Raw genomic sequence first — 18,402 nt, 5'->3', positions numbered from 1 at the left:
GGGGGAAGGGTTCAGTGCGTCATGCACCGACCTCCCTCTAGACTTGAAGTAAGCTTCCCACAATGATTTGCTGTGTGCTTTGGAATTGTGCTCACTACCAAAAATCCTCACAGGTTGTTGCGGGCTGTCTGCTGCTGCAGACAACCCTCTGTGGCCTGCAGTGGTAGGAGCTAGGGACCAGGGGCTCAGGGTGCCCCTGGCAACACAGCTCTAGGTGGGCGGGGCAGGCCCCCAATGTACCACAGGGTGTGGTCAGTGGCCCCCACCAAGTCAGAGCAGCATGCACTCCTGCATCAGCAGCCAACCCACACAAACTCGCCTGGAAAGCCCCGGCTGAATCATGCAGGCACACAGCTCATGGCCTTATACTCCCAGGAAAACTCCCTGTCTCAGCCTGTCCCAATCAGCCGCTCAAAGATGAGGCCGAGCAGTCCAACAGCCAATTGCCACTAAAACAACTCTGCACACGCAGTGCTGAAATCAGGGACCTAAGGAGAGTCTCACACTTCCGGGTCTGTTGTAGTCAGAGCGCGCTTGCCCAGCGTTTCCCTGGCGTTTCCCTGGCTACGCAGCACAAACAGTATGGAGGGTGGGGATCCAAGGCCGCATGCGTGCGCACGCACGCACGCGCACACACACACGCACTCCTGCACCAATTCCAGCAGACCAATGCAGCCCCAGACCTGAGCCTCTGTGGGAGGGCCCAGCCCTGAAAAAATGGCGACCTCCTGTGCACCACCCGCTGCGAAAGCTCCACACCAGGGGACCAACAGTTCCAAAAACCTCCAGCTCCCGCGCCAAAGGCACCCAGGTCAGTCCTTCCCGGAGGCTCCTGGGCTCCGCTCACACAGCCACTCCCTCCACCAGGAACCGGGTGAGTGCTCACCAGTGAGTGAGTCCGTGTGCCGGCTCCACTGTTTCTCCAGCCGCCCCCAGCCTCACCGAGCCGAGCAAAGAGAGTCCTCACTATTTTCTCCTTCCAGCTATCATAGAACTCCTCTTCCCGGGAACGTAACTGGGGTGGTGAGTGCGGTGTGGGGCCGGAGGGTCTCGCCCCCAACCGGAGAAGCCTCCCCACCGCTGAGGTGTCCCTCACGGGGTTCGCCCTCTCTAGTCTCTGTCCCTCCTACCGGACTTGACGTGGCCTCCTCTTCAAGTCCTTCGTTTAGAGGTTCTGTTTATCTAGGGTCCAGGGAACTTCCGAGGTTGAATATCTTATAAATTATTTGCAATTTTGTTGCAATCCTGGGAGGTAGTCGACACAGCGTCTGTCTATTCCGCCACCTTACCGGAAGTCCCAATATTATTCTTATATTGTCTTGTGAAAATAATTTTTATATTTTAACTTAAATTTTAAATATAACTTCATAGCTATTTCCTCATTTGCATGAGCATACATTCTTTTGTATGCCTGCTAGGACTGGTATGACACTACTAGGCATTGTTTATTGCTTTTTCATCTAAGAAATAGAGAAATTAATTGATAATAAACCTGATTGTAGGAAAGATAATATATATGGTTTGTCTCACTAAAATCTGTGTAGCTACAGTGTTTACCTAATCGAGATTTTAAATGTCATGATTTATCTTTGGGTAGTATTTCCTTAAGACCATTGGACATTTGTATGAAAAAAATTAAATTTCAAATGCTTAGCACTATATTTTTAATAACCCCTGCAGGTTAATAAGTTTTTCACATTAGCTAGAACTTAAAACCTTTTTTTTTTTTTTACTTAAGAAAAAAGTCATCCTTGATTGAAGTTTTATTTATCAATCATTTTTGGAGGTAGTAAAAGTTTATCAACAAAATAGAGACATAGAAAGGTAGATTATAATCAAGTATACTCCCTCTAGAAAGACCAATAATAAGACCAAAATGTTGCCAAATAGAAAATATGAGCTTCCTACCTAATTGGCAAAGTTTGTTTTTCTTTCTGGATGTAAAGCCACAATTTCTTTTTATAAAGGTAGGCTTATTTTTCTTATTGTTTTAAATGTGTTTGAACTGTTATAATGGACTAATTTTATAACAACTAAATATTAAAATAGTTGCCATTTAATTCAGGAATAACTTGTGTATTAGAGATTGGTGTCTGCTGATCATGAGAGATATTATACATAACAGTAATACCTTGGTTTGTGAGGATAATTCGTTCCAGAAACAAACTACACATAATGCAAGACATCGCTCGTTTACCATGTTAAAATGTATTAGAAATGTTTGCTCATCTTATGGAATACTCGCAAACCATGTTACTCGCAATCCAAGGTTCACTGTATTTAGGAAAAGGAGAAAGAAGATAGAAAAAAGTGGGAAACCTAATGCCAGAAAGACACTTTTTCCCACACAGAATAATTTAATTGTGAAACATTATTGAAAAAAATATAGTAGAAAAATGGTATAAATTAATTTTTTAAATGTTAAATATTATAATTTTTAAACCAGGAAGATGATATCATAACCAAATCTATTTCTCATAACTGAGATTTAAAATATGATTGAATAATTGAAAACATATAGAGAAATTTCTTTCCAAACAGCTTTGCTGAAATTTGCCTTTGGAGATTTGAACAAGCTTGGTCTCATAGAAAATGATGGACTTCATAATACATTAAAAAATGTTGGCATCATGATGACTTAAAAAAATAACATCTTAAAGATTTAGATTTATCTAACATTACCAAAAAAAATAAAAACAAAAACAAAAACCTCCCCTGAAAGTGATGAGTATTGTTTTGTAATCAGAGCTGTAATGAAAACAAAACAAAAAACAAACAAAAAAGGCAAAAAAACCTTTACATTCAAACCTCAAAATGATATATGAAAATATGTCAGATATTTGGATTAAAATTTTTTACCTCTGTTGACTTCTGACTTCTGAGACTAGACTTGTTCTTTATTTTTTTCTGAGTTTCATTGTTTTCCATTTGTGAAATGAAATTAGTATTAATAATTACTTCATAACATTTGATGTGAGGCCAGAAGACTTATCTGTAGTCACAGTAAAATAGATAAAGTGCTATAAGAGAAGTGTAACGACACTCACTTGAAAAGTCATAGAGTGAAGATGACTCGTTTTTCTCGATGGTTGGTATCAGTTTTTTGTCTGATGTGTTATACATTTTAAAACGTCATTTTATGGGTAGAGGCACTGATAGAAATTTGTCTAAAGGAGATACATAAGTAGCCAACAGGTACTTGGAAAGGTGTACAACATATTTATCATCATAGAAATACAAATAAAAACCACAATGACATATTACTTCACATCTGTCAGAATGGCTATCATCAAAAAAGCAAGAGATAAGTGTTGGTAAGAAATATGGAGAAAAGGGAACCCCTTGTACACCGTTTTAGGGAATGTAACTTGGTGCAGCCACTGTGGAAAACAGTATGAAGGTTGCTCAGAAAGTTAAAAATAGAACTATATGATCCAGTAATCTCACTTCTGAGTATATATACAAAGGAAATGAAATCAGATTCTTAAGAGATAATCTGTACTCACATGTTCATTACAACATTATCCACAGTAGGCAAGGTATGGAAACAACCTAAGTGTCCATCGATGGATTAATGGACAAAGAAAATATACATATCTCCAAAAAAATGTATACACATTTAAGAAGGGAAAACACTGTATTAAAATGATAATACTCAATATATACCAACAACAAAAGATGAATATAAGTCACATTTGACTTCTGCAATTACAAGAGGTGCTCAAAGTGGTTACCATCAGCGTCCAGACACTTCTGATTACAGCAAACTACTACTGCTTGAGCAACATTGACCAAAATGTCCACTTGTATACATTTTTTTGGCATCCCCGGTACACACACACACACACACACACACACAATGGAATATTATTCAACCATGAGAAAGAACAGAATCCTGCCATTTGCGACAACATGGGTGGACTATCAAGGCAGTATGCTAAGTGAAATATGTCAGATAGAGAAAGAAAATTCTGTATGATCTCACTTATATGTGGAATCTAAAACAGCCAAACTCATAGAAACGCAGACTAGAAAACAGAAAAGAAATTGGCAAAACTAGGGTTAGAGATTGATAATCTCGTTTCATAATATTCAGTCATTCGTCCAATTTAAATTATTTATTGGTCACATACCAGAATATTTAAACCTACCACGTGTAATGTTTAGTGACTATACATACAAAACAATGAGAGGCACTTTGCTGTATAACCTTAACAAGGACAATAATCCTCTTACCCATGTATAATTTAGATTTAACTTTCTAAGCAAAGACATTGTGGGTTGTAATGTGCTAATTATATCAGTTAAAATTTCAAGATTTCTTGTCTGTGGGTGAAAAATGTTGACGTATCTTGGCAACTATCAAACACTCTTATGGCTGTATTCAGTTTTTGTTGTATAATAGTTTTGTTTTTAGGCCAGTAAAGATACTTATTCTAAAAATTTTCAAGTCAGTGGTAGCAACTAACATTGTTGAGGAGTGGTTGAAACTCTGCTCTACAGTTAAATTGAGAACACTGACAGTTGCCCTGCTGTGACGGGCTGAACATTGGCTAAGGAATGCAGCTGTTTATTTACTGTGTGAGATTTTGTCCTGATGGCCCATTGATAGTAATTCGGGGGAGGGCGGGCGGGGAAGTGTGGTTGAGCTCTAATATCTTGAGAGATTGTGAAGTGGCAGACGCATCTTTAGAATCAATGTGAAGGACAAATTGCCATAATTTGAGTGGACACTTTCAAGCACTATGAAGTGAGAACATGGTACATCCCAATGTGTAGCCTTTTTTAAAAATTTATTTTGCCTTGTGAGCCTATGATTGTGTAGAGGAATATAAAATGGAAAGCTGAATGTTTGTTTAAAATATTATTAGGAAGTCTATTTGGGAAGACAGGTCGCTGTTCCTTTATAACCTTAGAAGCTGTTGTTCAGCATCTTACACAGACACGAGGTAGGGGATGGATGGTAATCTTTAGAAGCTGTGGGAAGGGAGGTTCCAGCGCTTGGGACACTTGGCAGTGACAGTATGTTCTGGGCAGTCACTGTGGGTGACACACACTGCGGTAGGAGCTGTGCTCAGCATGCTTCTTTGAAGTTCCAGCCAAAAGAACAGTCAGTCTACCACTCAGCCTCTTTATTATAGAATGTATCACATCTTCCTCTCCTTATTCAGAAAAAGGAAAAATTTCTGGTATCGTGCCCATGTCAATTTCTGTTCAACTTACTGTTATTGTGATGGATTTCTAATTGCAGCATCTCGGACATGTTATTTCTCTGGCATAAGGAGAAATGTCCCTACAGCTCACTAAACTAATGCAATCAGCTATGGAAACCTATTTGTGGGATCTGGGGGAGGAGCTCGGATGGTTATTGATTCCAGAAGTGGGTCACTGCCTTTTGCTTAGTAAAGATGAGCCATGAAATTTCATGTTGTTATTATCAGATTCATTCATTTCACTGATATAGTCCCACTGTAAATGCAGACGCAGGTGTGATTAGTAGAAATATATATGGCTTGGCTACTTTAACATTATATATTACCCAAACTCATTAACTTGAATATTTCTATTTTATAAACTTGAGGAGATTTATGGGACATTTATGTAGCAATCACTGTTGTAGGTATAAAAATTCCTTGATAATTTTAAATAGAGCTGATGATGAATTATAAATATTCTTTCACGATAACTTATAAGCGTTTAATGATTCCAAGTCCTTACCAGGCATTCTAAGCACTGAGGTTCCAGATATGGATAAGATGATTTCTGTACTCAAAGAACTCAGGAGCTAATTAAGAGACACATAATGTAAAATAGATGGTATTTCCATGAGTCTAAGGTGTTGGGTGGAATACCATTGATTTAATAACACTTTTAGCTGCAAGTGACAGAAAATCCATCCCAAATGGCTCAGAGGAAAAGAGCATGAACAGTCACCTTATGAAGCATCTTAATTTTAGAAACATTAAAAGATTTTAAAAGTCCCAGAAGAGGTATGCTCATTCCAGCTTGCAATGCTTGAGGAAGGTTCAAGTTGCAAAGGTAACAGGGAGGAGGATGTGATTCAGACTGTAGAATTGTTCAGAAAAAGCATGTGTGGGGCTATGAAAGAGGAGAGAGCATGACCGCCAAACAAGCCTTGGCAGCGACAACAGCGTACAGGACGGGCAGTCGGCGTGTGCAGGTTTGATTCAAGGAGCTGTGTGTGGAACTGCCTGAAGCCTGGGGTATCTCTCGTGTGAGGTGTGAGCGGGCAACACCCGGACTTGAGAGAGGAGTTGACGTCACTAAGGATGGCAATCCAGGTGGGCCTTAGGTCTGTGGTGCTATTTAGGTTGGTTCCTTCTTCTTCAACGATTAATAGTTCACGCAGTGACGCGACATGGATTTCCTGACCCTCCATGTTGGGTTCAACTTCCCACCGTTCCCACTTCTCTGGACACACAGGCAGAACAGTCATGCCCTGTGCTTGCCCTGTGAACTCAGCACTCAGGTCTAAAGCTCTCCATCCTGCCCGCATGTCGCCCACCACAGCAACACGTGACCCTGTGTGTCTGACTCCATGAATAATGAGTGGATCGTACCTCACCCTCCACTTGGCAGGTAGAATCGGACGTTTCTCCACCGCCTGGCTTTGCCTGTTGGTGCCTTTCCAGCTGCGTGTTCCGAGCATGGCTCAGTGCTTCCTCATCCCATCCTTGCATGGTGCTCCCTATAAATATTGCCAGACCCTGTTTGTAAGTTGCACGTTGCCAGCCTCAAGTCCCCGGAGCCCCAGAGCCTGCTTGATTGATGGCTCTGCCTTAGAAGCCAACAACCCGTGGCCTGAGGCAAAAGCCTCACACTAGTTGTAGGATTTCCAAAAAGCAACATCTTGAGTTGAAATAAAAAAGTGTCATTTCGAATACCATTTAGAGAAGTGTTCCGAATGCAAAGCCTGTTTTTCTTATGTTCCATGCTCTACTAAGCAGCCATTATTGATTTTACACTAATCGTCCATACATTGCCTCAACAAATATTTATTCACTGGCTGCTACATATTAGATAGTGAGCTAGGCCTGGGAAATGGAAAATAGACCAAGACAGATTGAGTTTCTGCCCTAAGTGTATTTAGCTTTGACAACTCTTAATTATTGTATTGTTTATATTATTAGGACAAGCTATAATTTTAAATTTCTCTCTGAAAGATAGAAGCATGGATGGATATATTTTAAGGTGTGCTGAGGGCATCTGAGAGAGAATGATGCTGTGCTATTTCTCGTGGTAGTGACATATTAGTTACAACATGGAATTGCAGTTTGGGCACCTAGGGTGATTATACAGATGAGGTGTTCAATATTGTTGTTTATGTCACTAATTTGTACTAAGCTACACAGCCTCTGCACCCTAATATTAATATAATATTTATGCTTACTTTTCAATTTTATGTAATTGTGGCCTGTTAAATGTTGCCTGTGGAATAGAAGGTTATAAAAATCCAGTATGTTAAATTATATTCAATTTAAAAATTTAATTTAATATGAAATTTCAGATATACATAGATGTATAAATGACAATATTTGGAGTATTTTAATGGCCAACGTCATGGTTCTCCTGGGTGTAAGGTGATGACAGATTATGAAGGTGAGGTCTAACGATCTAAAAGTCAGTCTATTGTGCTCATATGTTTGTGTTTTAGCACGTAGGATGGAAAACAGGGAGCGGGGCTGTCTTGAAGAGGATGAGATGCATGAGAGAAGAAAGCTAGGCAGGGCAACACACACTGGATTTGCTTGTTGGTTTGGTGTGAGGGCCAGGAAACCAAGGAAATTAACTTTAGAAATCTCAGATTGAAATTATCAGCTGAAGGTAAGGAAAGAAGAGAAAAGTTCTGAAAGTATCTAGCAACTGTAAAGTAAAAGATGCAAAAGGACTGGACTGGAGAAAATGAAAAGGGGGAAACGTACATTTGACAAGCAGCATTTAGGCATCCTCGTTCTTACACCCCCATTCACATCAGTGCAGCTTCTGGCGAGAGCTGATATTGTTGGCTGCCCAGAAGTTTGCAGCATCGATGAGTCACAGAGGTAGATCCATGTTGGGTTGTAGGTTTACAGGCCAGGTCACCTTCCCCTGCCCCAGATTTGTTCCACCTATGGTATTGGCATCTTGGCTGATGAATGGTCACTCAGACTGAGCCCTGAAATCATCTGGATTCCTTTCTCTTTGTCTCAGATACCACACGCAGTCCTCCCGTTGCTCCGCTCCAAGTATGTTCATCATCTGACCAGTTCTCACAGCCTCTCCTGCCCAGGATTAAAGAGGCAGATGAAAGGTTCCATCAAAGATTTGATTATTGGGTAGCGATCAAGGCCATCAATAGAACTTTCTGCAGTGACGGAATCCACATTCTCACTGTTCAGTACAGTAGCCACTGGCCACTGACCACATATGGCTGTTGGGTACTTTAAATATGCATTAGTGCAACTCATCAGCTGACTTTTTAATCTTATTAAAATTTACATAGCCTCATGTTGCTAGGGGCCACCATATTGGATGGTGCAAGTCTAGTTAAGGAACTGTTGAGTCCCACAGCATGACAGATTTAGAGATTCTGGAATTTGAAGCAGGTAGGACCTGCTAATCCCGGAGGAAAAAGAAACAGGTCTCTGTGACAACAGAGCCTGAGGGCCTTGACTGTGAAAGCGTGAGAGGAGAGCTGAAAGAAGAAGAGGCCACTGGTTTCAGATTAGCGGTGAGCAGCTCAGGAGCGAAGACCGAATCATGACCAAAGGCATCAGAGAGGAGGAGGTCAAGTGACAGTGGCACAAGGATGTTGGGTGGGTCATTGAGATGGATGATTGTATGACAATAGAGTCCATCAGTTATTTTTTGAAGATGGCTCTGTCTTGATGCCCACGTCATCAGTTGCTGGACAGAAGTGGCTAAAGAATGAACAAGTTTGAGTGATAAAATATAACATAAGAATTTTGTTTTCTTTCTCCGTGATGGAGGTCAGAAAATAGAACACTGAGTATGGTCCTTGAGTTGAAAGCAAGAGAGCTCGGCCTTCCAAAATGCAGATAAGATTTTAATATACTACCAAGTATAACGTAAATCCATAGTCACTCATGTTGGGGAAATAGAAGTTTAGAATATCCATTTGGACCTCATGAAATCTTATTACATATAGGTTTAAGGGTTCAAATTGTGTAGAGGCTCAGTGGATGGGAGGTGCCTGCCTTTGCTGCTACTGTCATCCCAGCCAATTCTTCTGAGTCTCTTGTTGTGTCATCCATGAGAGCGTTAGTATGACGGATGGGCGGGCACTTCCTTTGTAAGCGCTGGTTTCTCCAGGTGTACTGATGTGAGTAGCACAGCCCTTTTCCTGACACCTGCCGCTCATTTCCGATGAAGGTGTCAACAGCGAGCTGTCTTGAATAGTGCCACCTGCTACTGTCGTCAGCTCCCACGCCTCTTGTGCCACCGCCTGGGGGGATCAGGAAAGAAGCTGAGAACAATCGAACCCTGTTTGTTAGCCTGCTCAGGCTTCAGTCAGAAGATGTCACAGACTGGGCGGCTTAAACAACAGAAGTGTGTTCTCTCACCATTCTGGGGGCCAGACATCTAAGGTCAGTGAGTGTGCCAGCAGGGCACCTTTATGGTGACAGCCTCCTTCCTGGCAGCTGCCTTCTCTCTGTGTCCTCACATGGTAGAGAGAGAAAGCTCTGGTCTCCCCGTCTTGTTATAAGGACAGTTCTGTGGGAATAGAACCCTACCCTCGTGACCTCATTTAATTTCATCACCTCCCTAAAGGTGCCATCGCCAAATATAGTCATATGAGGGGTTAGGGCCTCAACATACCTCTTTGGGGTGGGAGTGGGGGACAGCAGCCCTGCCCATAACACGTGACTCGGGCCCAGGAACTGCTAGGTGTGTTGTTTTCGATTTTCTAGACATAGAACTTCTTTGTGCCAAGTTCTGCTAGAGAATTAATTAACCCCCACAAAATTTGAGGCTCTTCTTCCCCCATTTTTCTTTCTCTCATGTTGAAGATGGGTCTGTCTAAAATGCAGTTTGGGTATTTGTAGATTACCATTCGCCTATAGATGGAAAGGCATCTTACACCGTGGTTATACAAGGATATGAAGTGGTGCTGTACGCAGGGTGAATAATCTGTGGGAAAATGTCCACTGCACTCCATGTCAAATAAAAACAGAATCAAAGGGTTGAAGTTTTCTGTATCCAGAGAAGATAACAAAGATGGGCGTTGTTCCAATATTATTGCTGCTGGGCAGCTGGGTAGGACCAGCCTGGCAGCAGGATGGCTTGTTTTGGCTCCCAGAAGCCTGGAATACACACAGGTTCCTTATTCCGTCCATACCACTTCTAGGAATTTATCTGTTAGGAGTGTCATACTTTTAAAAATGGGATAAAAATTGTGAACAAAAGATAGGTAAACAGTGATGTCTACAGTGACTGAAAACTAAGCATGTGTTATATTATTCAACTGTTGAATAATTTTTGTTGACATAAAGAGTTCATGATATGTAGCTGAGCAAAACATTTTTTAAAAATCATAGCCATTACATTAATGTGCCTCATAAAACTCATTCTCAGAATGAGTTCAATCAGAAAAACATATGCATGTAGATATCAAAAAGACCTGTACCAAATACCAGTCGAAGTATACACTTATCTGGGATGGCAGAATTACTGATAGATGGCTCTTTCTTTGCTGTTGTTGTTTTTTTTCTTTTTGTCTCCTTACCCTTTTCAGATTTAGCAGATTCACTGCTAATTTTTAGGATTAGGCCTAATGAAAACTAACGTACTTACCCATAGGCTGGGGAGTCGGAAGGCTTAAGGCTCTGTCTGCTTACATCAGGCCGTCTGTGGCTTGATCTGGCATCCTTTGCACAGCCCTTCCCTTCCCTTCCCTCCGAGATAAACAGACTGGCCGTGGAGATGGACAGCCTTCACCACCCATACGGCGAGGAGCAATGCTTCCAGTAAATCTGGATGTTAGAAATTGCGAGCCATGGAAAATGTCCACGCCATCTTTATTCAGGCATAGAGGGTGCCGCGCTCGCAGTAGCTGTGTACGGGAGGATAAGGCTTAGAACTGCACTTCTCTTGCTGTTATTGCTGTAGGAGAAAGGGGCGGGGGAGGGGGTTAGATAAACAGACTAAATTATTCCTTATATTCTGTGGGTTAGAATTGTCGAGTGCCTAAGAATATACCTTGATTCATTGCCTGGTAAATCCCATATGTTATTTTGACAAGCTGCTGTCATACTTTTATGAGTTACATGTTGCATAAACTGGTGTGTGGACGAGCATTTAGGCTTCAGTACCGGTTACGGGAAATAGGCCGACACGTCAGAGAACATGAAAGTAGGAATCAAACGGGAGAATGTGTGAATTCTAGGCCCACTTCTGTGACTTAATAACTTTGGGACCTTCCCTAATTTCTTTGTCTAAGAATATGTTGATAATAATACTGCCCAGAGCCTGAATTCAATAGGCCTAGTAAGATGTAGAAAACACAAAAGTTAAAACAATAATTTAAAATATGTAAGACTCCGCCTGTCTCAGCTTCAGGCTGTCCTCGTGGAGAGTCTCCTTTGGAAGCCACTGACATGGATCTCGGTGCAGATGCAAGGTCAGGGGTGGCTGTCCCGCTGACCCCAGGTGACTGTGCAAGAGCTGCCACTTTCCTCTCTTCTTGCTTTCTGCCCTTGTCCCCACGCCCCATCTCACAAACCTCTCCTAAATAGAAGGGCATGGCTTTCAGGTGATCTTACCTGGGCACAACATTTGCTCATCTGTTTATCTACATCCTTATAAATATGAGACGATCAAATAAGAAAACCACATACGAAAGCAAGTTGAACACACAAATGTACTTCACTATTGTCTTCCTGAACCCACCACCATAATTACTTAAATCTGTTTCTTGCATCCTGTTGGTATCCATCACCTAAAATAATTTCAACTATTTAGCCATGTTTGCATTTTGCCAAGTTATGTTTAGTTTGATCCTTATTCTTTGCTCAAATTCTGCTTACTGGTATTATTTTCTCAAACCCTCCCATTTATTCTATTTGTAAAAGATTATTTTTCCAATGCTATTCTAACCCTCATCGGTGATATTATAAAGAACTTACTTCAAAAAATCAAATCAAATCAAAACTAAGTGGGAGCATCCAATGAGCAAATTACATGATGCTTTTTTGTTGTATATTTTAAGGAAAATTTGATAATGGAGCCTTTTTGGGTTCGCATATCCCTAAATCATTAACTAAATGTAGCTAATGGCAAAGTGCTAGCTAGATCTTCTGTGAAAATCTTGTCATTTAGCGTAAAACCCAGGATACACAGATACAGTATAAGAATAGGAAATACCTTTGAACACTCGCTCAGCTCTGATTCCTAGAGGGACATGTAATGTGATAGCTTTAGGCAAGAAAATCACCTTTATTTACCCCCAGGCTTTTTATATGAAGAGTGATTTTGTAGTGCCTGGTAGAAATTGCCCTCAGTTAATTATTATTTCCTCTGCTGATGTTCATGGCTAGATAATACATGTAACAAATAAGTTCATCTTATTTGTTTGAGAAAGACAAATACAATGGAACAAAACAACTTTTGGGAATCCTGTTTTTCACCTGTACACGTGTGTCCATTTATGAATCAGGCTGAAGTTATGAGTTTCTCCATTCTTTCATAAATGAACTCAGACAGAAGAAACTGTGGCAAATGAACTTTGCCAGCTTTAAGGAGCTTTGGTCTGCCGTTGCTCACAGAGTATGAACTCGGAAAATATTTGTGGCGTGGGCTAGTCATTTACTATGTTTTACAAAACCAACTGAGTTTCTTATGTTAATTGTGGTATTTCTTTTTTTTTTTTTAAGATTTTTATTGGGGAATTGGGGAGATGGGAATAGCGCTGGGGAATTGGGGGAAGGGGAACAGACAAGTTGCTGTCGTTTTTTTGGTCTTCTGTCCAGTTGTGGAGGACGTTGCTTCACTGGCCCAAGTTGGCACCATCATTGCGCTCTTCCCGGGTGAGGCACATCAGTTGCCGGCTTCTGGACGGCCGCTCACGGCGGCTGCTGGCCTCTCACGCTGGCTGCTGGCTACACACGGTAGCCCATGGCAACCCACTGCCACAGGGGCTGCAGCCTACGCCGTTGCCGGTGACTCACGGCAGCCCAGCTCCAGGTTGAGCTGTTGTTCAGCATCTTAGCTGTGGAGGGCAGTGTCACTGGCCCTCATATGTGGGATCCCAACCGGGGCCCTCTGGCGTCCCAAGCCAGTTCTTAACCATCGTGCCACTTGGCCGGCCCAATTGTGGTATTTCTTAATTACATGTAAATTATTGACAGTTTATTTTGAGTGATTTCCATATAAGGGGGAATCTAACAGGTTTTCCTTTGAGATGGAAATATACTAATACACAAGTAATACATTTACTCAAACAGACATGAAATGGTAGTTTGACTAGCTTCTTTTTCAACTCAATACTTTATCTCTTTACTCTTCTCATTATCTTAACTTTCCTTTTCCTTCTCATCATTTCTTCCTGCTTTCCTCAGTGACAAAACACAAAACTATGAGTGTATTCTGGGACTTGTTTGAGGATGCCGTAGAAGGCATTCTTCTGTATACTTTCCCCAGGTACCATTGTGTCACGTGCTTTGTCTGCCCTTGCTCACTTCCGTTTTGACAGTGTACTGCTTAGACTCGCCAGGTAGTTGTTACCTGTTTAAAGTGACAACACCCGATTGCACTGACGTGTCCTCTTGCCTTGCAGGAGCTATGCCTGTCCCAGACCAGCCGTCGTCAGCCTCTGAGAAGACCAGCACCCTGAGCCCTGGCCTAACCACCTCCAATGGCGATGGCTCGGAGACGGAAACCACCTCTGCCATCCTTGCCTCGGTCAAAGAACAGGTAGAAACTTTCCACTTTTGTGACATACGTATGGGGGCATTTAAAAAATTGCTCTTTAGTGATGAATTTCATTATGTTGGATTTAATGAATTTAATGATGATTACATTATATTGGAAAAAATCATGGTTTACTAATAGAATGTTGGTCTTCGTTATCAAATGGATATTAAGATATAATTACAATTGCTTTTGACTACCAGTTTTTCTTCATCATTTAGGCAGATTTTCTTGAAAGAATATTCCATAGGGGGGAAAAAAAAGAACACTTTACAGTGAAAATACCTATAGGTGAAGTTTGAGCAGATATAGTGATGTACCTGACTTAATGATACTATTAAATGCATGAAGTGAAATAATTGCTTTTTAGAAAATATGAAGTCTAGTATACTCAAAAAAATCCAGTAGGCTAAAAAATTAGTATGTGTGACAGCAGATGAATATCATGTTGGGAGAAGACAAATTGGCCTTCCCAGTGTTTCTGAGATAGATCTGGAAAAATGCATTACAGGATTTTCCATTTACATCTAATCCACATTTTGAATGGTGCCTTTTCCAACATTACTTGGACATGAACATGGAAAGCAAATAAAATCTGAAGTCTTAGATTTCAACAAATTGTAGCTTTAAAGTAATTTTTCTTTTAAATAAAAGGTAGTTAATAATTATAGCAAGCTGGAAAAATCAATATTTTTTGTATGCTTCTTTGTTTATTATGCCCTAGAGTATAAATCAGTAGTTGTTTAAAAAAGGTGAAAAAACATTCTGTGTTTGGGTTATATGATACGAGGATGTTGAATTAGCAACAAGAGAAGGTGAGAGTGAACTTATAGTCTAAATGGAACAATGAAGGCCAGTTACTCTACTCAAAAAAAAAAAGAAGGACTCTGGTTTTCCTAGAGGACACTGATTGTGTCCAATAAGTGGGGACTGATTTAGGTGAAAGTAGGGAACCAGCTAGATGGTCAGGCTGTCGATGGAGGTGCTGAGGGAAGACCCATTAGCAGAAGGGCTCAGTGGTGCTGTTAGTCAAGTGTGTCATCAGATCAGGAGGTGTGCAGTCAAGTAGGTACACAAAGGAATGTAGACTCACTTGACTGGATAATCTGGTTTGTGAACATGGCCAGTAAGCAGGAGATTGGCTTGAGGCATGCATAAGCTGTGTGGGTTGATTAGTCTGCTTCCAAATGCTAACCCCAAAGACTTTTCTGATTATTTTTAAGGAGTCATGGGAGAGGAGAGAAAGGTTCATGCCACTCCCCGTACTCTAGACTGCTTCGTATAGCTGGTTATGTCGTGGTGTCTTATTCTGGTGTGATGCGGGAGCCTTGCTAGGCCATTGTATTTAGAGCAGTGACAAAATATAGAACACAAGGCATAAATTTAACAAGAAAGCTGGAAGACCAGTCTGATGAAAACTATAACATTTTGTCAAGAGATATAGAGTAATTCAGAATAATTTGCAAGTAATTCAGAACTCTAACATTTTGTCGAAAGACATAAAGTAATTCAGAAAACTAGAAGACCAGTCTGGTGAAAACTATAACATTTTGTCAAACGACATAAAGTAATTCAGCATAAAGTAATTCAGCATAAAGTAATTCGTTATATTTAGAGTGGTGACAAAATATAGAACACCAGGCATAAATTTAACAGGAAAACTAGAAGACCAGTCAGATGAAAACTAGAACATTTTGTCAAAAGACATAAAGTAATTCCGATATCAAGCTTTTCTACATAGGACCATGATACATGCCGTGTTCCTGCATAGAAGAGCTTGATATCATAACAATATTACAGTTGTAATTAGGAAACTGTGGCTAATTGTTTCTTTGACAAATTGCATCAAACTATTTTAAAGATTACATGGAGGCATAGACGTGTGGGAGTTGCAAGGAAAATTTTGATGTAGAGATTTTGCTTTACCAAACATACTAGTGACAGAGTGTCCAATTGCCCCAGCATAGAAAGAATGATCTCTTTGTAGGATATAACTGAGGGCTCAGAAGAGATTCACGCGTATATATAGGCAGTATATGTATTTAAAGTATTTCAGTTTAGTACACAGCAATGGTTTCAAGGGTGTTAACATAACTAGCTAACCATCTGGAAGAAAATGAAAGCCCTTAACTCACAATATATACAGAAATAAATCTCAGAGGTAAAGCAGTGTAACTGTAAAACTTAAATTATAAACATATGAGAGGAAACTTGGGGAAAATAGCCACATAAATTATAGGTGGGGTAGACTTTTAAGCATGGCAGGAAACTCAGAAACTATACATGCATGGTTGGTGCAGGCTGGCAGTGTGAATACCAACAATGATAAGGAAAATTTCAATGTCAAAAAGGAGAAGAATAGGCCAAGAGAAAATATATGCCACAATTATGACAAAGCGTTGATATCATTAATATAGTAAGACTTCCCAATGTTGATGAGAAAAAGAGAAATAAAAGAATAGAAAACTAGGCAAAAAATATGAAGAGGCAATTCACAGAAGACAAATACAAACAACTGATGTACTAATTGGAACATAAAATTCAAAAGGAATATATGATTTTCTTTAATCTGTCAAATAACAAATGTTAAAAAGTAGTATATACTGTAAACTAGATAAGGGTTCAGGAAGGTTTGAAGAAATTCATATTTTTCATTCAAAATTAGAATATACATTGCTGTAATCTTTTTGAAAAATGGTATGTTGCTATAAGTTGGCATCAGAAATGTTCAACAGCCTTTGATTAGTCAGTGGAAATGGGTGACCTAGAACGTAAGACTTTTATGTATATGAGTGTTTCTTGCAAAATTATTGGGGATAGAACAATATGAAACAATATTGATTAAGAGTTGGAAAAATTATATATCTTTTATGTAAAATCCTTCCTATAAAAGGTATATACTTTCTATGTGGTTATTAATAAAAATGAATTGGAGGAATCCATCTAAACTTTGAAAAAAATCTATGAGGGTTTTAGAAAGGAAATGACATAGAATTGTGTTATCCTGTTCTTTAAAAATAAAATAGTAAATATGTTTTTTGTTTGTTCATGCTTATGAGCTTCTACAAAAGTGTAGAAAGAAATCAAATTCTTAGCATTGGTTGCCATGTGTGTTTTCAGCTAGATGGAAATGGGAGAGGGCAGAAGTGCGTAGAGGATTGGGAAGAGAATCAAAAATGGGATTAAGAATTGGAAGACTGGAATAAATATTAGTTGGATAATAGGAAATGTTCCTTCCACTGAAATAGTGATGTCTGCAGTTGAGTGGCTAAGCTGCTTCAAGCAAACATACAGTCCTGAAAGTAAAATGGCCTCGCCAAATCTTCGATGAGAAATTAATAAAAACGTACTGTGAAGAGGGTTTTTTTTGTTTGATTTTTTTCCCTAATAATTAAAATAAATTCATTGTTCAGTTTTGGTCAGCAGAGGTAAGATTTTTGGGGGGCAGATGAATAATGAGAGGGGGAAGCTGAGATAGAGCAACTTGACTCAGAGGCTTAGGTGTCAAGTCCTATGTGTGGCATCTGCCCTTTTGAAGGCAGAACTCCAGCAGCAAAGACCTTGAACTTCATTGGGGTGGCCTGATGTGAAGAACCAATCTCTTCCTTCGCTGGGGGATTTTTGTCCTAAATTATTCTTAAGGCTTCTTTCCTCTCTTTTTCTCAGCTATATACCTCATCTTTGGAGTTAAAGCTAAGTTAAATATGTTTTAAGAAACTACTAGCTGAGATTAAGGAAAAGTGACTTTCTAAGTTAATACCTTCTATGATTCTTAATGTTACATGTGTAATATATTTATAAATCTGTTCACTTAAAGAATATTGTTTGCCTGGTCCTCTTTAAGTACTGAAAACTGACTTTCATGAGTGAAAAATCCTATTTATTAATTTAGGGAATTTCCAGTAAAAATTTTTTTGGCATCGCACTTAATGTGCTACTCTATTCCTGTCTCCTTGGGGTTCAGTTCTGAAGGACAGAAGTCATCTTTTATCATAGCGGACATGTATTCTGAGCTGACTACCACATAATAGGTTACAGAGTTGATTTGCTTGTTCATTAAACGTACTGAGCACCTTATATAGGGAAAGCCTAATAAAGGGAAATAAAAGAAGTACATATATAAAGCAAACTCAGTCTGACAGACGTCACTGGAATAAGTGGTGAATGAGACTAAGAACAGAAGTTCTTAGGCAGGCAGTTAACATTGCATAGAAATAAATTGTAGTTTATAACCATATGAGTACAACGAAGCATAAGTAATGCGAAACCCCGAGTCATGGAATGCGTCCTAGGTAGCATTGTACGGCATGACTGAGATATGTGTGCGCTGAGCCTTAGCATCCTTGAACGCACCAGCTGTGGGCTGCTCAGTGAAAAGGTGTTCATTGATTTTATTTCCTTTGTTCTAATTTCCCATCTTGGTTGCTTTCTTTTTTTTTTTTTTTTTTAAGATTTTTATTGGGGAATTGGGGG

The 18,402-nt window shown here is 39.9% G+C and overlaps 1 protein-coding gene across 5 annotated transcripts in view; it reads left to right on the top strand.

Moving 5' to 3' along the window:
• CTNND2 (catenin delta 2) overlaps positions 1-18,402 on the top strand; it is an 848,542-nt gene that overhangs the window by 124,442 nt on the left and 705,698 nt on the right. For all 5 annotated transcript variants that reach the window (XM_019665518.1, XM_019665517.1, XM_019665519.1 and 2 more), the window contains exon 2: positions 13,796-13,932. In XM_019665518.1, the coding sequence (XP_019521063.1) occupies positions 13,801-13,932 (132 nt within the window). In that variant the 5' untranslated portion in view covers positions 13,796-13,800. The remainder of the gene's footprint in view (positions 1-13,795; positions 13,933-18,402) is intronic.

Source organism: Hipposideros armiger, unplaced genomic scaffold, assembly GCF_001890085.2.
Source record: "Hipposideros armiger isolate ML-2016 unplaced genomic scaffold, ASM189008v1 scaffold_445, whole genome shotgun sequence".
Taxonomy (NCBI): Eukaryota; Metazoa; Chordata; class Mammalia; order Chiroptera; family Hipposideridae; genus Hipposideros; species Hipposideros armiger.
This window is presented reverse-complemented; position numbering and strand designations above follow the sequence as displayed.